The sequence below is a fragment of the Vanessa atalanta genome, chromosome 20 (assembly GCF_905147765.1).
Source record: "Vanessa atalanta chromosome 20, ilVanAtal1.2, whole genome shotgun sequence".
Lineage (NCBI taxonomy): Eukaryota > Metazoa > Arthropoda > Insecta > Lepidoptera > Nymphalidae > Vanessa > Vanessa atalanta.
Window position 1 is genome coordinate 7,241,031 of NC_061890.1, and position 24,871 is coordinate 7,265,901.

At 33.8% G+C, this 24,871-nt stretch overlaps 1 protein-coding gene and 1 pseudogene across 1 annotated transcript; one reads left to right on the top strand and one right to left on the bottom strand.

Annotated features, from left to right (window-relative positions):
- Positions 1-975: 975 nt before the first annotated feature.
- Positions 976-9,301, bottom strand: LOC125071967 (annotated as a pseudogene).
- A 3,424-nt stretch (positions 9,302-12,725) lies between these two features.
- On the top strand, positions 12,726-23,943 carry LOC125071966. The gene is made up of 6 exons (XM_047682418.1): positions 12,726-12,888; positions 18,804-18,960; positions 20,087-20,207; positions 23,010-23,144; positions 23,438-23,651; positions 23,789-23,943. Exons 1-6 carry the CDS (start codon positions 12,726-12,728, stop codon positions 23,941-23,943), a joined length of 945 nt encoding a protein of 314 aa, XP_047538374.1.
- The last annotated feature ends 928 nt before the right edge of the window (positions 23,944-24,871 follow it).

Below are 24,871 nucleotides of genomic sequence, written 5' to 3' on the forward strand. Positions count from 1 at the left end.
AACATCATTCCTGTTCCCTAACGGATGCTGGAGTCGGTGTATTCTGAAAGCCATTTATTATAGCTACTCTTAATAAAACTGCCTATAGATTAGTTTTTACAGTTTGACTTGTAATATTTAAAGTGGTATAAAGTGTAAGCAGCACTGTCTGTGCGTACACGCGTGTGTTTTGTTTGTATAGTGTATATACGTCTCATGAATAAAAATATTGACATTGTGAATTTTGATTTGATGAAGATGTGAATAAATTGGGCGCAGAGACATTTATTATTTATCAATATACTTCACAATGCAAACGGAATATGTATGTCCCTTCGCCTTGAAATTATGCAATTTTCTTTTTTTTTTTCATACTAGCACTTTGCCGGAATTAAATTCTTCGGCATCGTGATATCACACCGCGGGATTGTTGGTGGTCACTTTCCTCGGTTATCTAGAGTTAAGTTGGATGCGAAGAAAGAGTCTAAAAGATCAGCTTTCTCCTTCGTAATGTGGGCCAATGACTAACCGTTCCTGTGCAGAGGTGGAAAAGAAAGCTGAAGGAATTTCCCGAAGACAGCTTTAGCGAGAGATAAGAACGCATGTGTTCCTGAAGGTAGGCGCAACAGTCGATTGCCAATTCTGCCAATTTACTCCGGCTTCGCCTTAACGATAAAGTGTTTGGAGGACCTAGCGGCATCAGTTACTGGCTGGCTTCTTTTGCACACATAACTTGCACCAAACATAAAAGTTTTGATTAGATCAGCAACCGATGAGGGCATTAAGCTTATTGCATTGCAAGGTTTGGATCGTATTCCATCCAGCACGCTGCTCCAATTTGGGTTGGATTTTTTTTTTTAAATAAGCAATTGCTGAACAAAACTCCAAAATTAATTTTTATTTATTTATAATTACTTAAGATTATTTTTATCTTACTATAACTTGATAACTCCAATATTATAGGGTCCCCTTTAAGCCAAGCTTATGAGAACTCAACTAATCAACGCTTAGCACTCTAAAAGTACCAGGCATTCCGGCGTACTGCTCATTGAAACTGTCTTTTCTTCTGAAAGTTTCGTCTGTACCCGCGGCATTCATTTCTTGCATATACTTCAAGTGTTCCTCTGATGATAGAGCGTCCAACCATTTATCTGGAAAATAAAAAATAAAAAATTATAAGTTTAAACATGAGGTAATAAACAATAAATAGTTTATATCAAGCTAATAAATAAATGGTACAAAACTAAAAATACACTATGTTAACTGCGTGTTACGCGGTAATATAGAATTTTCTATGATTCTGAGAGGTGTCACGATTATCGTAAATATTTTGATGGATGGTAGTGGGTCATCACCGTCCACAGACATTTTAAATATAAGATATATTTACCATCCTTTATATTGTCAACTAAGATGCCATGTCCCCTGTGCCTGTAGTTAGAAATTAGTCGTTACAAATTTCTGAAGATAATTGTTAATAATTTCTGAAGTGATGTTACTCTTTCAGCATAAGAATAAACAAAGTAAATATAAATCCCATCAAAAACATAATTGTAAAAATGAGAGCCAAGGTAAATATTATGATATATACCTTGGTTGTTTACTTCAACGACAAAAGAAGTGAGATCTATATTTGTGCCAAGTTAAATAGTCCTTTCTGAAATTTATTTATAACTACATAAAATATTATTTCTTCTAATAACTTGGGATAATATATTGTTGCCTAAGGTCTGACTTGGCTAGTTCTCATATACGAATTATGATATAGCCTTCGTAAGTTCTAAGCCTTTACAAATGAATTATAAACACAAATTAAGCACTCAAATATTGAATGGTACTTGTCTAGATATGAACTGGCAATATCTGGTTAAGATTCATGTTTTTTAGTGACTGGACCATCGCAGCTCTTAATGTACGTTAATCCTAACTAAGCAATACTGAGCTGTCCTCCATTCTTCTTAGATGTTCTGAGTTATAATTTGTTATTCTAAACACAAACTACAAGTTGTGTTTATAAACATATAAGAACTAGCCAAGTCAGACCTTAGGCAACAATATATTATCCCAAGTTATAAGAAGAAATGATATTTTATGTAGTTATAAATAAATTTCAGAAAGGACTATTTAACTTGGCACAAATTTAGATCTCACTTCTTTTGTCGTTGAAGTCAACAACCAAGGTATATATCATAATATTTAACTTGGCTCTCATTTTTACATTTATATTTTTGATGGGATATCACTACTTTTTGTATATAAATTATTAGTAGGAACTTATTAATAACAAAATTAATACCAAATGGTTTTTGTTAAACTATTCCATTTTCTTATTTACGGGGCATAATTATCTCCTTTTTTATACGTTCTTATTTTTAAGTATAATGATTTTGCGCCATTGATGTGCGCTAAATGCTAGTTAATAACGTAATAAATACAAAAGTCGGCTATACTCATAAGTACTAAAACGGAAATATTTGGATTTAAAAAACATAAGGGTGGTATTCAACTTGATATATATACATGTGAAGACCTTAAAATCCACATTAAGACCGGCTGTCATAAGTTTTGATTGCTGGTTCTTACATCATTTTTTTATTACTTACAGTTATTACAGAAACTAAGTAATATAAGTGTTCCTAATAGATCCAATAAAATGAAAAATTATAATAAAATGATAAAAAATTACCAGTTTCAGATTTTTTCCTTTATATTGGCTTAATTATCTACCTGCATGCCAAATTTGAACTTTTTAGGTAACGTGGAAGTAGGATATAGTTTTGATCTATAGGTCAGTCAGTGACCTATAGATCAAAACTATATCGTTTATGAAATTTGGAACACATATGTATCTCGCGAGTCTCAATATATGAGCCAAATTTGACACATTTATGTCAAATAGTTTTTGAGTTATGAGGAGGTCAAAAGCGGCTCCAAATGGTTCGTGTAATATTACACACGGTGCTACTCGCCAGTTCTATTACTAGAACTTGGCTGACACGCTACCGCGTGTCTAAATATGAAGCATTAGGTATATTGAAACGATCCTCTGGTATTCGCAATACGTACTCAAGACGACTAACGCAGGAGTTTTAGTTGGTAATATTGATACCAAAGTATTTAGTCTATATTTAGTTTTAAGTTCTAGCTCCGGTTATTTAGAACAGCTTTCAAATTCTGATGGAGAAATTAAAAGAACGATGCCTGAATACCGATGTATTCAGCCGTCGTGCCCTTAATATCTAGATTCAGATTCTAAAGCTTTTGGTCTTTTTTTAGTTTTGTTTTTGTATTGTTTTGATGATGCTTTAATCACACACATACTTCGTAAATCTTTTGAACAGCGTTCTTCTCCACCATAATCTGTCGGCAATATTTCCTTCGGAATGTATTTATGGATTTCTTTGACATTTTTGAGAACATTTATTCTATCCGCGACCTTAGCACTGAGGACTTGTTTAAGAATCGCCACGAGACTGTTGACGACCTTTGATGTACTTATAATATAAATAGCTTTAATTCTCATTCCGTAACCTTGCTGAAAATTTAGAACAAAATTAATTATATCAATAATGTTATCTTATATTGATAAATGACTATTGAACTGAAAAATCTACTGATTAAACCAATATTTTATATACACGTAGGATATCCATACAACTAGCTAGAACCAATAAAAAACATAAGCGCGCTAAACTAAATAAAACCGCTATTAAGTTGTCTTTTTGGTTTCAGACACTACGGTCGATGTTGGCGCGACTTGTAATTTGTAAAAAGTGTTCGTTGTGTTTTATTTTGATTTATAAGCTTAACTGAGTAAGTAGTTTAATTAAATATGTATAAATTGGTGTTTTTTTTTTATTTTAAGATCAATTCAAAGTTAGAACTATTTTTAGATTGTTAGTAAATTGTTTTAAGTAATTTATATACTTGTGTATTTTTTAAATCTATTTCACAACTGGATGGTAAATTTCGTGTTTAGTATATACTAATATTATACATACGAAAGTAATTCTGTCTGTATGATACTCTTTCATAGTCAAACCGCTGAACCAAATTTGATGGCACATTATATGAAGCAATCTATTAATACCTAAAATCTGACAAATAATTCTTAAATACGAGTGAAGTCGCAAGCGACGACTAGTACATAGTAAAAAAAAAATTGCACCAGAGACTGGACTTGGGAACGGGCTTGCTTCATTTTTGTAAAATGTAATCTATATAATTTGATATGGTAGACTATCTTTATCGTCTAATTCGAATAAAATTCATACAATCAATATACTTACAATGAAAATTGACATGACTTGTTTCAATTCAACGGGATTCAATTTTGATACAATATCCATAATATTTGTTTCAGAACAATCTAATATCACGATAAATCCGGCCATATAGTCGTGTACTTTAAGGTAGTCAGCTAGCTGTGAATAATAATCGACTTAATTTAGTCGTTGAACAATGTCTTCTACAGGGTTTTTCGAACAAAGTTATTTTACACTGGAGTGGACTGACAGAAATGGTCAAGTAAAAAAAAAAATACGTGTGCGTCTCGGAACAGAGGTGATAACTTAAGCTGTCCGAAAAAAGGCTGGCACTGTGGGTTAGAGTGAGAGAGGAAGAACCTGCCTACTGCTGCTATATGCGTAAGAGAAAGGGCAGCCAGACGACTGGTGCCGTAAAGCGTTACGTAACGAAACGGTTTACCCTCCAGTAGAAGTTACTACTTCAAAAAGGTTTCCGTCTGTTTTCTTTCTTTCCGTCTCTTTCTAGTTTATGCAAATTTTTATGTGTGTTTCAATTTACACGGAATTTTAAATAACGATTTTATTATTGTCTTGTAAATATTCTTTAATGCTGATTTATATTCTTTTTTTTAGCGCCCAATGTCTATGAATAAAATATAAAGTGATCGCTCGTCACGATATATAATGTTCTCATGGTCACACACATTCGTGTCTTGAAGTACAAATTATAGATTCTGGTTCTCAAAACTTTTATCCGCATGTAAATTCTGAACAGAAACACAGCGTCATCTATCAAAAACTAGATATATCTAGTTCATTTATTGGCCTTAAAAATCATCCAGGTGATAAAAGTAGTGAAAAAAACTTACAATAATTTTCGTTCTATAGTACTCCATGAATGTTGACTTTTTAATTGTGCTGATATCAAACATCTTACTTATAATGACCCTGTAGTAATCATCTGTTAATTTCGGAAGCGTGAATACGTAACTGAAAGTAAAAAATCATTAATATTAATGTAAATTAATGTAAATTGCTAAAAATATACTGATTTTGTCTATAATTGACGCCGAGATATTGAAATTAGTACTATTAATATTATTTATTAAAAAAAAAAAAAAAAAACTAGTAGCTATGGCCCAAGCTTCGGGAATAGCTAATATTCTTATTCATGCCTTCAATTAAGTTGAAAGCTATGATTGTGATTTACGACCATAGTTCAAACCTGTGACTTTTTACATTGCTAGACGACCGTTAACCATTGCGCTATTGGTGCTTTTGGGGTAAATATTTTGAGAAAATTCCCATTGCCGCCACAGCTAATATCGGAATACTTGGCGTTGATGTTGCAAGCCTCGTTCAGTTCCGCGGTCAATTGGAAGGCAAAGCCAAATTGGCATCAAAAAAGCTCGATGTGCTCAGCAAGGCAAGACAGTATTTCACGTCGGCCCATCGCCTAAGACTATACAAGACGAAATATCGACGAACGATCAAGCCCGGTCTGCTTGACTTTTGGCTTTGCGTAGAGTTGGATCACTCTGCATCTTCTACCGCATTTTTCAAGCGGAGTGTTCCGAGAAATTAAACAATAATCCAAACGGATTAATCGCAGCTGCTGAATTTCACCTTCGGACATCTCGTCAAAATTCCAAGTTTCACCCGCACCACTTAGATGTCCAAAAATCCACAATAGCGAGATTTTGTGAGACATTTTCTTCCTCGCATAACCACTCTGAGGAACCAGCTTTCCCCGGTGGTTTATCCGAACCCATACGACTTGGGAACCTTCAAGAAAAGAGCGTCCATGTCCATGGGCGGTGGTAGTCACTTTCCATCAGGTGAGCCTCCTGCTTGTTTGCCACTAATAGCATCCAAAAAATCCACGGTTGAAAATTAGTCGTTTATATGTTTATACTTACACAACTTTGTTTAAGGATTCGAAGTCGACTTTAACATTATAATCTCCAAAGAACTCCGGTAACAACGTCCTCATCGATCTGGGATTTTGCTCGTTCTATAGATCCTTTACATGTTATAATACAAATTTCGTAATAATGCGGATCTGTGGAAGAAATAATTTTGAAGTTCTTAGTGACTGGTATACGTTTATACCGAATTAACGGTTTTCACAACTTTTCTTAAAGATACTCTGAGCTAAATATTTATCAGGTACTTAAACAAAAATACCGTACATGAGTTTGGTCTCTCATAAATAGAGAGACCAAACTCATGTACGGTATATTTTTCTTTTGAAAAAAATCTAAATAGCATAACAATTATTCATAATTATTTGTTATAAAAAACATGTCTTCAAAAATTTTATAATTAAAATTTTTGTTACTGAAATCCAAACTAAAGTAATGAATCGGAAGAGATTTTTGTTTGAATTTGCTTTGGAAATAAAGGTCGGATTTGAATATTATTTTTCCATTCACAATAAATTCACATTCATAATAAATTCTTAACAAAAAACATAATTAAAATGGTAAAACATATAATTAGGTAACTAAAAATAAAAAAAAAACATTATGATGACGCGAATAACTCGCTTCTAAAACGAATACATTTATAATGTATCAAAAAAATTAATCTTGCGAGTTGAAGGCATTAATTAAAGAGAATAATTTATTACATTAAATTTGTTTTTATTCTTAATATAATTTTATTAAAATTAAATAAAACATATCAATAATGACAAAATTAATATAGACGTAAGTCAAAGACGATAACAGTTCTGCCTACTCGTACCAGGGTCTCATAACTTTAGTAAATATTCAACTAGTAAGCGACTTCGCCTTACAATACAATATTTATCATAATCATTAAAAGTCGAATAATTTTACAAAACAAAATTTGGTGTTGTCTTGACTGATTATTGCCAAGGTGTATTAGTCAACTGCGCAAGACCCGTAGTGCACAATGACTGGTAAACATATTCTATTTTAACATTTCGATGGGATGGGAAATTCGATACGAGATGAAAAAGTTCAGGCGCAGGACAAACGGCTTTATGTATCTAGAGAACGGGAGTACATAGACGTCCTATTACTATACTCGGGGTTGCTATAGAGTTTTTTCCAACAGAAAACACAACAAACACAATATATAACACAACAAACACAAACGAAATCTGTGCTCTTATAAACTAGTGTAATTTCAGTAGTTCGGGATGGCAAAATAAAATTATGTTGTACCATGATGTTTCAATCTCTCTCTATATTTTTACAATGCCCCCAATCATCCAATTGTTTTCCTTATGACAGCTCAATCACTTTTAAAATAAGAAATAGTGTTACATGCTAGTATTAAATGTTATAAAATAATATCGACTAAAGTTGTACAAATTATTGATCAATTAATTACAAAAATAATTGTAATAATATGTAATAATAATAATAATGTGACATTATTAATGATATTATTAATTATGATATCCTATGACGTAGCACCGTATTGGAGGCTAGGGCTAGTCTCGTAACACTAGCGACTAGAGCAACGAAGCAGTCTTTGGCACCGGTTAGTATGTACAAGCAAATATATACATATCATAAAATCGTAACTGAACGAAATCTGGACAATATACATAGAAGATATTTGAGAAAAAATAGTATTGGGGGTTTATCAACTAAATACATCACAAGAAGGTGATTTTTAAAATTTATGTCTGTTTGTCTATTCGTTTGTTATCTCTAATCTCGGAATCGACTTAATCGATTTGTAAGCGGTTTTCACTGATTTACACTGTAGTAACCTTGGGGTAGCATATAGCGTTTGTTTTATTAAATACGAGATGTTATGGAACCAGGGCTGATGAGGTTAAAACCTTTTTAAAGAGTTCCAGTGGTGTTACTATAAATATAAATGGGTATGGCGCAGCTGATTTTATTCCACGGTTCCTATTTACTCCAAAAAAAAAATCATTTACTTTTAAACAAGTCCACTACACACGGCTAGCTTTAGTGACTCTGTCGCGTAATTGCAACTGAAAAAAAATCTATGCTTTAATCCCCGACGGCACTATGTGTAATATCATGTAACATACATTACGCAGTTACACAAATACTTACAAACAATGCCACGATAGATTCAAAGATACACGGAAATGTCAACCATATAATACTACTTTTGAGGATTAACAGATCGAACAGAGTCGCTTGTTTTGAATAAATTTAAACTGGAATCATTTTTATACAATGATATGTATTATTGTATGTATGTATATATATTACAAGTACGACATTTATAAAATAAATCATTTTATAAACACGAAATGATATTGAAATAAAATTTTGTTCTGACTGTAATTAGCTACACAATTATTTGTTTTTTTTTTTTTTATCAAGAACCAACTTATTTTATTGTATTACATTTAACTAATATTATTTTCAATACGAGCTATGAAGGTGACCCCAAAACACACACACACAAAAACTTCAACAATAAATGTAAGAGTGTAGTTTTTGGCACAATATAATATTTTAATTTATAATTTTCATTATTATGTTACTTTAATAATTTCACACTCTGAGGTGATGAATCTCAAAATAGCTTAAACAGCTGTCGTTAACTCCTAATACCTCAAAACTGGAATCCATAATTCGATCATCAGAAATAATTTTACCCCCGTATGATGAATTCGGCAAAATCTTTTCTTGCTGTTCATTTCCTTTCTATAAAGAAGTTTATTGCAAATTTTCATCTTGTTTGTTCACCGGCTTCTTCGTTGGATGTCAGTCAGATATTTTAAAATTTTATTTAGTTTAAAATCAAGTTATAACCAGTTTAGAAAAATCGTTTCGTTAAAAAATAAACTTTTTATTTTTCAAACCACTCAAATTAAAATAATATATATTTTTTTAAATTAATCATGGTTCTGTTTAAGGATATCAGGCTAGTTGAATGTAATACTTACGAAAATCCTTCTTTTTGAAATGTTTTTGTTGTTGTACCCAGCCATGTAGGATACTGATGGCCTCCTTCATTTGTCCGGGTTTATCCAGATTGTACTGTTTGCGGATTACCGTCAAAGCATCTTGCTTAATTTCTAGGATCCTGTCTTTGGGTATGGTGTCCATTTTCAGTTTTAAGTTACCACTCGTCTCAACTGCTCAAATAAACTAACAACTCTTAACAGACGCAGATGTGACAGTCAACTTATTAAAATTATCATAAAAACGCAATATTTTTCGAGTTCGTTAAATTAACCTCTGAGGGAATTCAGGGATCCGCTGAGAATGACAAATAACTTCAATTCAAATATTTTTAAAGTTTTTTTTTTTTTTAAATGTATTTATTATCTTAGCGAATCAAGTTTACAATCTTTAGCACTAATATTTTAATGAAAATATAATAATTAATAGAAAGAAAATATTTTTGATATTAATATCGTGAAACCATCTGGAACCAACACCAATTTTATTGAGTATACCTACACTAAAATGTTGGAGAGAGTAACTGCTCACTTTCTTGCCGGTTCTTCTTGGTAGAATCTACTTTCCAATCCGGGGGTAGCTTTACATATAGCTGTAGTGCTTAAAAGAGTTTTATGAGTCTACTTTAATAAATACATTTAAATTTTGGCTTGAATATATAAGAAAAATCCCACTTGGCCTTTATTCCTGGTGTATCGTTTAAGTCATAAATTTTAAGTAATATCTTGATTTAACTGCGTAAGACGTACTAAATATAATATTTTATTGTTTATTTATCATTTTATAAAAAAATGACAAAAATTAAATATTATTATGAGATGACGATGATGATGAGATGATGAAACGACACAAAAAAATAATTAAGAGAATAATTTTTCACATTATACTTATCTTTATCTTAATATAACCTCGATTTACCTCGAATCACGTTATTTAGCATCCGATGATTAAAATTATTATTAATCATTTGCAGCGCTTAAACACTTAATCAATTAACCATTACGATGTCCATGGTACAGGTTCAAATTAGCGTTTTAATTGGCTTAGCAATATTAGTATTTGGATAGAAACTTTGGGTGTTACCTGTATCTTTGGGTGTTTGGGTGTGTGTAATACAAACCGCGCTCATGACGCATTTTATACGTAACGCTTGAAATATTTAATAAAAATATATGTGGGAATGTTAGGTGTGTGATTGGGAGGTACAATGTGAATATCAAGTCATTTGTATTAAACGAAATTTCAGTTACATAGCAATTCAGGCTCTAATTTTATATATTAAAAATATTTATGAATTATATCTGAACGTTCTTATCAACACAATACGAAAGTTTTCGAAGATCACAGTATACATTTGAGTCACTTTAGCAACGAATCACATGTGTCAGAAAATGATTGACAGTCTATGGAATGGTTATTATTTATTACAGTACGAATTTCTATAGGCATCGTTTTACCATCAAGTGGCACAACTGTCCTACTGTGTACCTATTAACAAAATTAAATACTAGAGCGCCTTGTGAGAATTTCTGAGTGATTTATCATTCGTACATTTCATTGGTATATAATATATGTCCAATATATTGGAAGCGTCAATAGCCCAATGGTTTAAGAACCGCTAGCGATGTAAAAAGTCGCAGATTCGATCTTTAATCCATAAGAGTGGGGACGACGATTGTACATAGCCTACTTGTCATATCTACTCCTAGTAAAAGCTTTAGGATTAATTTTCGTGGGAATGGGAATATTTGTAATTTACTGAAATAATAGTATTCTTAAAAAAATAGTAGTTACCCCCGTTAATATACAGGTCATATAGTTGTCACAGCTTCATAAAACGGTGCTTGGCTTTAGAAATGTATAGGTAAACTGCTTAACATTTTTTAGCGCTCACGCTTAGAATGTTTAAGAATAGTTGAAATAAAACTAGTTTTTTTCAGTTTTTAAGTGCTCGAAACGTCGGGATGTTAAAATAAAATAATTAATATACGCGATTAAATCCGTTAAAAACTAGTTTTATTTCAATGTGTAATAATCGCGAAAATCTAAGACAACATTATTGTACAGTTATTTGTACAGTACATTACAGTAGCTGATTATAGTTTTATTTATGCAGAAAATAATATGATTTTTTTTGTCTTTAAGAACCGAAACAACGCCCTAAATTAATTAAGGAATTACTAATATAATTTACCCCTCCTTTTGAGCCTATCACTTGTGTTAGGAGTGGGCACGATAGTTATAGCCCTAAATGATTATAATATAATTTTTTTTTTCCTATTTTGGTAATTGATGTTATTTTTGTTTTGGAAACTATGCAACGATGCTTAATTAAAGTATCGTTTTTGCTCTTAACAAAGCCTCGCCAAGAGCAAAAATCACGACATCCCAGTCCTAGTTCCCAAGGTTGGTGGAGCATTGGCGATGTAAGGAATGGTTTTATTTCTTACAGCGCATTTGTTTATGGGCGGTTGTGACTTCTTACCATAAGGTGGCCCATATGCTCGTCCGCAAACATATACCATAAAAAAAGACCCCAGGTCACCCGCGAAACTTTCGTTTATTCAATATACTTTTTAGGAATTTCGAAACCTATTTTAATTTCATTTCATTCCAAACTGCAAGTTACTCATTAATATTTGGCGACAAAATGATGAAACCTTGAATGAAATCTTTAATGTCAAATAGTACGTCATTTGTTCAATCCAAATTGAAGTTTGTCGACAATAATTTACTTTGATTTTGTTTAAGTTTTTCAAAACTCTAACCGGCCAGCAACTCTTTCGCTCTCTAAAATTTATTCTTTGCTAAATTCTAACAATTTACCAAATTACAATCAAGAATCCTCTTTATTTTTCTGAACAAACTGGCTGGAGCTCTTCAAAATGAGACCATAATCGTAACACATTTTTATGTGCAGCTCACACACACCCACAATCACTGGGACAAAAATCGGCTTACGCTATTAATATATAAGATCTTCAGCTAAATTAAGATTTTCATATGAAATAATTAATTTTATAAATATAATATATAACGTTATTTTCAACTATATTTTTTGGCTTAGATTGTTGTAATTAAGTAATCACTAAAACAGGCAGCAGCATTTTTGACGGTCGGTTCGATAGCAAATTAATGAAACTAAAAGTATTTATGGCTTATAGTAAAAAGTGTGTCTTGTTTTTGTTTCAAACGACGGACTTGGAGTTAAGGCCAAGCGGGAACCTTTTTGTAACAGATGGTTTCATAATAGTAAATAATAAAAATATTTTCTTTCTGTAAATTATAATAGCGTCATTAGAATAATATATGTCCTTAGATGTATAAAATTTCAACATTAAGTTAATGAATAAAATTTTCATTTTATTGGGTTGATACAATTTAAAAATATTTTATCATATTGTCGACCGAATTGAAGTTATTTGTCATTTGTCCGCGGAACCCTGAGGAGGTTAATTTATTAAACTTGAAGTAGACTGCGTTTTCCTGATTATTTTAATATTTGTGTCCTTTGGTAGTCGTTAGTTTATTTGAAGCAGTTGACACGAGTGGTTACTTAAAACTGAAAATGGACACCATACCCAAAGACAGGATCCTAGAATTTAAGCAAGATGCTTTGACGGTAATCCGCAAACAGTACAATCTGGATAAACCCGGACAAATGAAGGAGGCCATCAGTATCCTACATGACTGGGTACAACAACAAGAACATTTCAAAAAGAAGGATTTTAGTAAGTATAATTCAACTAGTATAACAATATTCAATAGAACGTAATTAGTTGAAAAAAAAAACCGTTATTTTGGTACGGACGTGATCAATAAAAATAAAAATTCCTAACTTTATGTACTAGACCTTCACTATTGGTAGTTTGTTAGTACTTTGTTTAACCTTATATATGATATAGTGGTAAACGGGTAAATGGGCCTCCTGGTGGTGGTCAGTGGTCACCACCACGTATATAGTAAAAATATTAAGCATTTCTCCCATCACCAATGCGTCACCAACTATGATGTCATGGTCCTTATGCTTGTATTTACTGACACGCTCACCATTCAAACCGGAAGAAAACAATACCACTGTACTGACTAGTAATGCAAATTAGGCATTCGAATATCTGTTTAATGAAGATAAACCTATTCAGGGAAATTATCCAATTTTTTAGCAAACATATTTCCTTGTGACTTATAAGTAAAGTAAAGCATGTCACTGATGGACCAAAGCTTCCTTCACACTTGATTTTATTTGATAGTGTCAATAACAGAAGTAATTTATTTAGGAATACCTGTTCCTTCCAGTTCTCTATCGACTTTGTAACATTTGTGATTTTGATTTTAAAATTTGCGAACAATGGTCTGAAATGCTATCTATGTACAGAAGAGGGAAAAGCCAGAAGGGCAACATATGAAATGGGAAGTGTAGCTTGAGTTCAAGAGTACTCATGAAGAGATAAAATCAGAACTTTTTCTTCAGTTTTTTTAAGGATGGCTTGGTTGTAATTGGTTAGGCTATGAAATGGAAATTTCATAGCCTAACCAATTACAACTATTTGGCTCGCGTGCAGAATTTACATTAATTTTGGAATATATAGGCAGATTTTAAGATATGTACGCTATGTGAAAATTTAAGATGTTCAATCTGTGGATTTTGGGCGATTTTTTTTTAATTTTACCATTAAGATTAGGCTCTATACCTTCATCAATTTTTTTTATGTCAGATGTGGCAAACGAGCAGGAGGCTCACCTGATGGAAAGTAACTACCACCGCCCATAGAAATCTGCAACATCGGGGGGCTTGCAGATGCGTTGCCGGCCTTTCAGGAAGGAGTACGCTCTTTTCTTGATGGTTCAAAAACCGCAAGCGAAAGCTGGTTCCACAGAGTGGTTGTGCGAGGCAGAAAATGTCTTAAAAATCGCACTGTTGTGGATTTTCGGACAACTAGGTGGTACGGGTGATATTTGGAATTTTGACGAGATGTCCGAAGGTGAAATTCAGCAGCCGGGATTAATCCGAACAATTCCTCGGAACATTCCTCGGAACGGTCTTAGGCGAAATACTGTCTTGCCTTGCTGAGCACACCGAGCTTTTTTGATGCCAATTTAGCTTTGCCTTCCAATTGACCGCGGAACTGAACAAGGCTCGAAATATCAACGCCAAGTATTCCGATACTAGCTGTGGCGGCTATCGGGTTGTTGTCAAATCGTGGAGATACGACGAATGGTGTTTTTTTGGCGGTTAACACGCAAACTTGCGTCTTTTTGGGGTTGAAGTGGACTATGTTTAGCCAGCCCCAGTTCGAGACTTTGTTTAACGAAGACTCGATTTCAGAAACAAGTTTGTTCCGGTTTTCTTCGACGTTTTCCCGAGAAATATTAGCACGGCCGGTGTATTAGGTGTCTACGGTACTGACGTCTGCATAGCAGTGACCCCGATGGAAACCGTACTCCATTACCTTGGAGAACAAGGAGGTGATGACTATAGGCCTATAATTGGACGGGTCTGAGCGGTTGCCCTTTTTAGGGATCGGATGCACCTAAGCAGTGTTCCCGGAGTTCGGGACGATGCCGAATGCATAGGATTGCCAGAAAGGACGCGTTAAGACCGGCGCCAAGACTCGGTAGCACATCCATGGATGGGAGGGATGCCATCGGGTCCATTCAACTTATGAATATCCAAGGAAAGAAGTGCTTTACGAACTGCACTTTGCCGGAATTTAACCTCAGGCATCGTGGTATCACACCGCGGGATTGTTGGTGGTGACTTTCCTCGGTCATCCAGAGTCGAGTTCGCCGCGAAGAGAGAGTCTAAAAGATCAGATCAATGGAAAAGAGGGCTGTCAGAAATTCCCTAAAACAGCCTTAGCGAGAGACCAGAACGCACGTGTTCCTAAAGGGAGGCACACCAGTCTCTCGCCAATTCTGCCAATGTACTCCGTCTTCGCCTTAGCAATCACGTTTTTGAAGGACCTAGAGGCAGAGTTATATTCCTTTCTGAATGCGCATCACGAGACGCCGATGCGTTAACCCAGTCTTGGTAGCGTTCCCATTTTAGTATTGCGTTGCGTTAGTATTTTTATTTGCGGACGATTTAAAATTAACAAAAGTAATTAATAACTTAGCTGACTCAGAGCTCTTTTAGGTGGATATCAATGCTGTATATAATTGGTGTAAAAAAAATAAAATGGAATTAAACGTAAGTAAATGCAAGCATATAAAATTTACACGCAAGCTCAATAAAATCGAAACAATATATAGCATTGATAACATCAAGTTGGAGGAAATTTTTGAAATGAGTGATTTAGGTGTCATTTTTGATGACAAGCTTACTTTTGTCCCGCACTTCAATAAAATAATTGCGAAAAGTTCCAAAACGTTAGGATTTTTAATGAGAAACGGTAAACACTTCACGAATAACACGAAAAAATTAATCTATAACGCTTACGTCCGTAGTGTTCTGGAGTACGGTAGTGTAGTGTGGAATCCTTGTTACAGTGTACATCGTCTGCGTATAGAGAGATTACAGAAGCGATTTGTATATCATCTATCCAGGAACAAAAAATTCTCATACAATAAATGTAATAAAAATTACAGCAATCTCTTGAAAGATTTTAACATGGATAATCTCTCTGTACGCAGACGATTATTAGATCTTTCTTTCCTATTTAAGATAATTCGTAACGAGATTGACTGTACTCACTTACTTGAAAAGATATACTATCGTATTCCAAGGCGTAATGCTCGTAGTTTTCTAGGTACTTTTGATGTCAGAATATTAAAAACGAAATTAGGAGATAATGCACCAATACCTAGATCAACTCGGTTGTACAATGGTTTTAGTCAAGATCTAGATATTTTTAATGACTCTGCCATGATTTATCGTAAACGTGCGCTAGAATTGTTGAGAGATGCAAATAAATAATAAAGGAATAATAAATAATGTTTAATAGCTATTTTTTGTTGTGCTCTCTTAATTTTATTTTATATTATATTGTATATTTTTAGTGATTTTTTGTAATTTAAACTTGAATTTAATGAATTATTTAATTTTAATTTGTACCTATATCAAATCAAATTATTTGTGTTTTTAATTTTAATTTTATTAAGTGCATGTTTAATTTTTATTATGTCGTTAATTTTTATCAATTTTAACTTTTTTTTTTTAAATCTTTCTACTCATGTTGCTATAATTATGTGTTAATGTATTTTTAAAACAAATATTGTAATTGTTGTGGCTACTTTAAAAAGCTTCACATGTTAACTATTTTCATTTAATTGTGTTACATTTATCATTAAAACATATAGTAGCTACTAGTGGTCCTTAAAATAAATAAAATAAAAAAATAAAAAATAAACAACCAAACCAGGGCTGAGACTTGCCACCGATGGGGACCGCAGAATACGGAATGAATAGTTCCATACCCTGAAGTACCACATCGGTGACAGAGTTAGCAACAACGCTCGAATCATCCGGCGAAACAAACCTGCCACCATTGGTAGGATGCAAAGAAGGACTGCATACCATCCCGATATGCTGACTTGTAGTGCCACACTCGGCGGCAGCCCACGAAACGAGGTTGTGAGTACCGCGCAACCGGCACTGTACTTCGGACGAGACAGTGGTTCGACGAGCCCAGAGGGGGATCGACGATAACCTGGTAGCCATCCGGATGGGAAGTCAGCAAAAGGTCCAACAGGGAAGGTGTATGATCCTCCACGTCTGGTATTCACGTTGGCGAGGTGACTAGTTGTGTCAAATCATATGCGAAAGCGAAGTCGAGAACAGATCTACCCGCATGATCGGTAGGGCGCGATCCAAGCCATTCGGCATGGTGGGCATTAAAATCGTCAAGAACTACGATCTCTGCGGATGGGATCTGCTATCTGCACGGAATCTGTAGCCGTTGTAGGACGTTCTCAACCAGTCGGTCGGTTTTACGGCTATGGGACCTATAATGGCACGCATAGATTCGCGGATGATTGTCGCAATCTACACGCAGCCAAATAATCGATAGGTCCTGCCCTTCAAGGCCGCCGAGGCGTCGAGGAGCTGATATCATCTCTGACGTAAACGCCCCGAACAGTGGCGAGCGCAAAATAAAAGAATTCGGAGGGCAGCCTGGGCACCCCTGCTCAGGTGGTGTAAGTCCTGAGCATGGATGCCCAGAGAGGGATCTTCCACCGCAGTCGCTGATGGTACCCTCCTGGGGTAATAAAACCAAATTCTGCACAACCATTATGTTTTGGGGGGGAGCGGGATCGGGCCTCCGGGACTCTCACATACCGGACGAAACGCAATAGCAGAGCTACCACTTTACGCCGGTTTTAAGTGAGAGAGTGGTACTTCCCCTGGCGTGCCAGCCTATTCGGCTGCAACCCGAAAGTATGCAGTGTGGCACTACCACTAGTAAATTATCATCTCAAGATGCACTAAGGAGGCAAAATGTATCTCTATGCAGAATTTTTATGCTAGGTGTAATTTTATTAATATTTCCGTTGCGATTTACTTGTACTTACTAACAGTTGGTGATTGCCAACGGAAAGATATTATGTTTTCTATCTAGAAAATCTCAATAACAACTCCCAGTACAGTAACTGGAAGTGTATGCGTTCGCGTTATCTCTTTCTGACCTCTATATTAATGATAAAAAGTTTTAAACAAAAAAATGTCTGCTTCTGACATTAAAACGACATTCATTTTAAGACCAAAAAATATATTAAAAATCAAAATTAATTTCATGTTACAAAAATATTTTCCATCATGTACGTCTTTAATTCGCAAGATTTAGTTTTTGTACACTATAAATGAATTATTTTATTTATTTTGTTGAATTTAATTACGAAACGAGTCTTGATCACGTAATCATAATGTTTTTCTTTTATTATTACTTCCATAATTGTATGTTTTCCCTGATTAGATTTTTTTAAATACTAATTTAAATTCTTATCTCGTCTGGTGGTAGTTTTCGGACAGTTTGTCTGGACAAATAGCTTCTACTCATCACTATTCTATCGCCAAACATCAATACTTAGCATTGTTTACTTTGGTTTGAAGGTTGAGTGACCTAGTACAAGAAAATAGAACATCTTATTTCCCACGATTGTGGGTGCATTGTTAATGTAAGGAATTGTTACTATTTCTTACGGCGCCAACTTTTTTGGGCGGTGGTGACCACTTACAATCAGCTGGCGAATTTGCCAATCTGCTTACCTGTTTTACTAATAAAAAATGTTTTATGACTACTTTATTTAGAACAATGTCCGTACGTATGCGCTCACGAGTATCTATTCGTACTGACGTGTTTTATTGACTTGCTTATTAATTGAAGCTTCATTGATTACGGTCAACTGCACGGTAAAAATGATTGACTTAACGGCATCTAGACATCTTTGGTAGACAATATTCAATGTGTTGTTGTTAAAAGTCAATAAAATGGAAAAAGTTTTTTTCTAACCCAATCGATAGTTCCAGAGATTTGCACATTCCCAAAAACATCTCTTCAGATTCAGCATTGTCTTCGTTTAGATAACAGTACTGAAATTTTAAAGGCTGACTGAGATTATAAGTAACTTGAATCATCATTAATCAATTTATTGTGTAATTTAAGAGGAATATCTGTCGCTAAAAACATCAAAATTATTCCTTCCACAGCACCATATTATTACGAAACCAGTATTATAACGTGTAAAGGATCCATGGAACGAGCAAAATCCCAGATCGATAGGATCTGCACGATGAGGACGTTATTACCGCAGTTCTTTGGAGATTACAACATTAAAGTCGATTTCGAATCCTTGAACGAAGTTGCGTACGTATGAATATGTTTACGACCAGTTGTCGTTGGTGGTTTCGCTCCCGTTTTAAGGGTTGGTCTTTAGCTGTAAGGTATAAAAAAGTAGCCTATGCCCCTCCATTTGGCTCAAGCTTCATACCAAATTTCATCAAATTCAGTTCAATGGTTTTGCCGTGAAAGGCCAACAGACAAACAGACCGGACCATTTATAAATGTTGCAGTCGATAAATCAGTATTATGGAGTATGCTGGTACATAGGTCCATAATATAATAATATAATATTGATTTATATTTTTTTGATTAAATTTCTTTTGATTTGATATCAATCCGCAACAAATGTTTGATAGCAACAGTTGCTAGGCTCTAACCGTAATAGCACCACTGAGGTTACTTTCGCATTTACAATATTATACCCTGTACAAGATAGCTTGATCTTTTTGAAATTTTAAGACTGTTTCTATTATATATTATTGCTACAAAGTAAAATTTAAATAGCAACACTGAAAATAATAAACGCTTGTACAATGTTACATCGGTCGGACGGTAGGGACTGAATAACAGGCAGTAACTGCTACAAATATCGATTACAAAAATCCTCATTAAAGATCATTGTTAAGTTATTGTTACGAACGGGGGTCCCTTTGGTTGGGATCTCTTTGGCTAGTGGTTCTGGTCTCTTTAGCTGGTATAACTCTTTTTAGAAAAATAAGTTAAAAAAAAATAATTCTAATTTATTATATTTTCTGTTTCTCATCACTAGCCCGTCTGTCAAAAAGATCAAGCTAACTTGAACAGGGTATAGTATAGATTTGTACACATTAAATCCATAACAATATTGATTGACGGGTGCTGGGATTAGCTACTAATACGCAAATGGGATTATTTAATTGCAAAATATTTACTCAAAATGCGCAATCAGCGTAGGCCGCCAAGCAATATAAAAAGTCAGAATTTCGGTCCTGATTCCTTGAAGTATTGTCGTCCACACTCCTAGTAAAGCTTTGAACTTAACTGGAGCGATAAATAGGGATATTAGTTTTTCCTTATAGAAAGTACTAATTTTAATATCTCAAACCAAGTCATAGACAATACGACTATATTTCTAGATATTGTGTTTAATATTAACGTTTTCTACTTTCAGCTACCTATTCCCGCTTCCGAAATTAACAGATGATTACTATAGGGTAGCTATAAGCAAGCTTTTTGATATTAGCACAATTAAAAATTCACAAGTCATGGACTACTATAGAAGGAATATTATTGTAAGTTATTTTTTACTACTTTTATCGCCTAGATGATTATTAAGGCCAAAAAACGAACTAGATATATCTAGTTTTCGATAGATGACGCTGTGTTTTTGTTCAGAATTTACATACGGATAAAAAGGCTTTTAGAACCAGAATCTATAATTTGTACTTCAAGGCACGAATGTGGGTGACCATGAGAACATTAGATATAGTGATCACTTTATATTGCAAGCTTTTATTTAACATGCAATCTTGCAACTCAATTTAGAAGCAAATATCTTTAACCGATTGACTGTGTGACGTCATTCTAAACCTAATATGGCGGCGTACTGAAGATAGCGGACCAATTATTTTTAATGCACTCCTATAACATGGATATCAAATAAAAGGGCTTGCTAAAATTAACTCGAAAAATAATGTGACATAACTCTTAATTAAATATGGCGGATTACTAAAGCTTGAAACTCAATTTTGAAGCAGATATATTTAACCAATCGAGCTGACATTTTGAATACACGTTCAGGATGATAATGCATTGTTATTGTTGTGTGTGTGTTGTGTATTGTTGTTTGTCATTCTAAATCCTGCATGGCGGAACATCCAAGATGGCGGTTTTTTTTTTATTCATTCCTACAATATGGATATCAAATGAAAGGGCTTACTGAGAATTAGTAAAAAAATAAAGTGACATCACTGTAAACCAATATGGTGGAGTAAGTTTTTATTGCTTGCCTATAATATGGGTATCAAATGAAGGTACTTACTGAGAATACGAATACGAAATAGTTTATTTACTAAAGAGTAAAAAATAAATAAATTTAAAAAACTTTTTGAAAGCAAGCTTTTATTTTAATACACTAAAACTATAACAGCATTTAAAATTGACACATTTGACACAATTTATATGATATAAAAGCTTGTTATATAAGCAATTAATGAAATAATTTGATGTGAATAATTTCATCTATTAAAATTTTCAAACTAATTAAATTAGAGTACTTAAATCTTACATCATACCAATGTGCCACCAAGCTTGGAATCAAAGATGCTGTGCTTCTCGTGCCTACAATTACATGGGCTCACTCACAATTCAAGCACAACGAGACTAATTATTATTGCTGGCATAATATCTGACAAGTGGGCGGAGTCTACCACGACGGGCTTGCACGAAGCCCTGTTACCAAGTAATGTGAAATACAACAAAAAATATTTTTATATCAATAATGTTGCTGACAATACAGGGTGTTTGAAATAATGCATTTGTGGTTACAATATGATAGGATCGTGATTCTATTAAGAAATAGCTTTCCCCTTAATACTTAAAGTTGAAATAATCCTATGTATAAATCTATACTTACAATAAACATGAAAAACATTTAATTTACAATCTGTCTTACAATCACGAATTGATTGAATTTACCTTGAAATTCTACAGAACTGACAGACAAAACGTCTTAGTATAAAATAAATCAAACTCAAGCGGTTAAAGAGGTGTCGCATGTTATCCAGTTGGAGCAAAGTTGATCTCGCTATATATCATGTATTGAATAAAAACGTTATTTACTTTTATTTGGTGGTAGTCCTTTGTGCAAGCCCGTCTGGGTAAGTACCACCCACTCATCAGATATTCTACCGCCAAGCCGCAGTACTCATTATTGTTGTGTTCCGGTTTGAAGGGTGAGTGAGCCAGTGTAACTACAGGCACAAGGGACGTAACATCTTAGTTCCCAAGGTTGGTGGCGCAATGGTGATGTAAGGAATGGTTAATATTTCTTACAACGCCATTGTCTATGGGCGGTGGTGACCACTTACCATCACTTGACCCATTTGCTCGTACCGACATCATAAAAAAGAATATATTCTAAATTACGTGTGAATTAATAACTATAACAAAATATAAATTAAAATCATTAAATAGCATAAAACAAAGTCGCTTACCGTTGTCCTATGTGTGCTTAGATCTTTAAAATTAAAAAACAAACCTTAAAAAGGTCTTCAAAAAAGTCCGCGCGTATATTTCTATCTCTTAGGGATAACCCACAATAACCAATTTTTCATCCTTTACTATTTACGAGAAAAATTGGCTTATTTTCAAAGCGATTTTAAGCAATACAGCATTAATCTTTATCGAATTAAGTACTTCAAATACATTGTGCATTTTATATAGACCAATATGGCCCTTTACAGCATGTTATTTAAATGAATATTTTAAAAGATATTACAGATTTAAAACGCAGGGACATAGCGGTCTGTATTGTCTAATGACTGAAAAACTGTGATCGCTGTAAGACATTCTGTAGTAAATTTAGTATCAGCATTGCACCCTTGCGAAGCTGGGGCGGTTCGCTAGTAATATATATAATACTTGAAAGAGACGGGAAGACAGAAAAGAGCAAGAAAGGTTGCTTTAACGGTTTAATCTCACGTGACGAGTTCTGTTTTCTCTAATAGAAGCCACTTACAAGAAAAAAAATGTTACATAGTACGTAGTAGCTCACTTAGTGGTAGGTCTTTGTGCAAACTCGTCTGGGTAGGTACCACCCACTCATCAGATATTCTGCCGCCAAGCAGCAATACTTGGTATTGTTGTGTTCCGATTTCAAGGGTATGTGTACCAGTGTAACTACAGGCACAATGGACATAACATCTTAGTTCCCAAGGCGTATTAGCGTTGTAAGAGAAGGTTAATATTTCTAACAGCGTCAATGTCTATGGGCGGTGATGACCTAGCATCAGGTGCCCTTTTGCCGGTCCGCCTACCTATTACATCAAAAAGAAGCTTAACGACTAAACTGAATTCATAATTTTTATTTACAGCTAGCCGAATATCTCAAGATACACGACTATGCGGCCGGAATGATTTTTATTCTAGATTATTCTGAAACAAATATTACGGATCTTGTGTCAAAAGTGAATCTTGTTGAATTGAAACAAGCCCTGTCGATTTTCATTGTAACTATTTTAATTGTATAAATTTTTTTCAAATTAGACGATAAAGATAGTCTACTTAAGCAATTTATAATGTAATAGTTATCGCCAGCACTTTCGATTTTGTTTTCAGGGTTGTTAATTACATTTTAGGTATAAGTAGATAGATTTCTTCACACCAAATCTCATCAAATTTAGTTCAGTGATTTGATCGTGAAGGAGTATCAGACGGAGTTACTTTCGCATTTATAAATTGCATTTATCAGTATAAAATAATATTATTTATATGTTAACTAAATTTTATTCTTAATTTTCAGCAAGGTTATGGAATGAGAATCAAAGCTATTTATATTATAAGTGCATCAAAGTTCGTCAACAGTCTCATGGCGATTTTAAAACAAGTTCTTAGTGCAAAGATCGCGGTTAGAATAAATATTCTCAACAATGTCGAAGAAATCCATGATTACATTCCGAATGAAATATTACCGAAAGATTATGGTGGAGAAGAACGCTGTTTAAATGATTTACAAAGTATGTACCTATGTGATTAAAGTATCATCGCATCAATACAATACAAAAACAAAACTAAAAACGACTAAAAGCTTTAGAATCTGAAGCTAGAAGTTAAGTATTTGTATAAGCTTATAAAGATTATTTTAATTTTCCAGATGAATGGTTGGACGTTCTATCGTCAGAGGAACACTTGAAGTATATACGAGAAATGAATAACGCGGGTACAGACGAAACTTTCAGACGAAGAGACAGTTTCAATGAGCACTACGCCGGAATGCCTGGTACTTTTAGAGCGCTTAGTGTTGATTAGAAGAATTATTATAAGTTTGGTTTAAAAGGATTAGCAGAATATTGATATTACCAAGTTATACAAAGATGAAATTTATCTTAAATATGTTATAGATATGTTATTTTTATATTCTAAATAAATAAAATAAATTTTGATCTTGTTCTGTTTATATTATTCTGATATTTTTTTGCAATATGTTCGTGTAACGTTATTATTTAATTGCACCGGTTACATCCAAAGTATTTTCAACTTATATAGGGCTATTCTTGTCACCACTTCTAGCACACACGTTAAGTTTAATCGTAAGGGTAAATAGGAATATTAATAATTCTATAAAATAATACTATTCTTTAAAAAAAGTATAGTTATCCGTAAATATACAGCTCGTATACCTAGTTGTCACGGCTTCATAAAACGGTGCTTGGCTTCAGAAATGTATAGGTAAACTGCTGAATATTTTCTAGCGCTCACGCTCAGCAGTCTTAAGAAATAATTTATTTAGTTCATAAAACATTGTACAGCTATTTGTGTTATTTGGGAGAGCAAAGTATGGTAAGGTTATAGGAGTTTATGCAGAAAATAATATAATGAATAATTGATCGATGGATGATGCAGAGAATAATATTTTAGTTACTGAAAATATTTTTAGACCGGTTATCGGTTACCTTGGCATACATTTCTCTGATAAAATTAATGCTTTTTATATTGCTAAATTAGAGAAACAAAAATCGCTTTTAACATAGTCTCGCCAAAAGCAAAAGTCACGACGATATCAGATTATGAAACAAAAAGAAGACGGAGAGCGCGGAACATCAAAGTGGAGCAACTAAAGCGAATACACATTAAAACACAACATTTTCGCTTATTGTTATAATTGACTCTTATAAACTATTTATTTTAAATCAGTGCTGTACCTATATTACAAAATAAATAATAAGACGTTGACCTT

Excerpts from the sequence above, each read along its gene's own strand:
- LOC125071966 (XM_047682418.1), top strand. The coding sequence starts at position 12,726 with ATGGACACCATACCCAAAGACAGGATCCTAGAATTTAAGCAAGATGCT. Across the intron at positions 18,961-20,086 it reads GAATCCTTGAACGAAGTTGC|CTACCTATTCCCGCTTCCGA; the intron begins GTACGTATGAAT and ends TTCTACTTTCAG. Across the intron at positions 23,145-23,437 it reads AAGCCCTGTCGATTTTCATT|CAAGGTTATGGAATGAGAAT; the intron begins GTAACTATTTTA and ends CTTAATTTTCAG.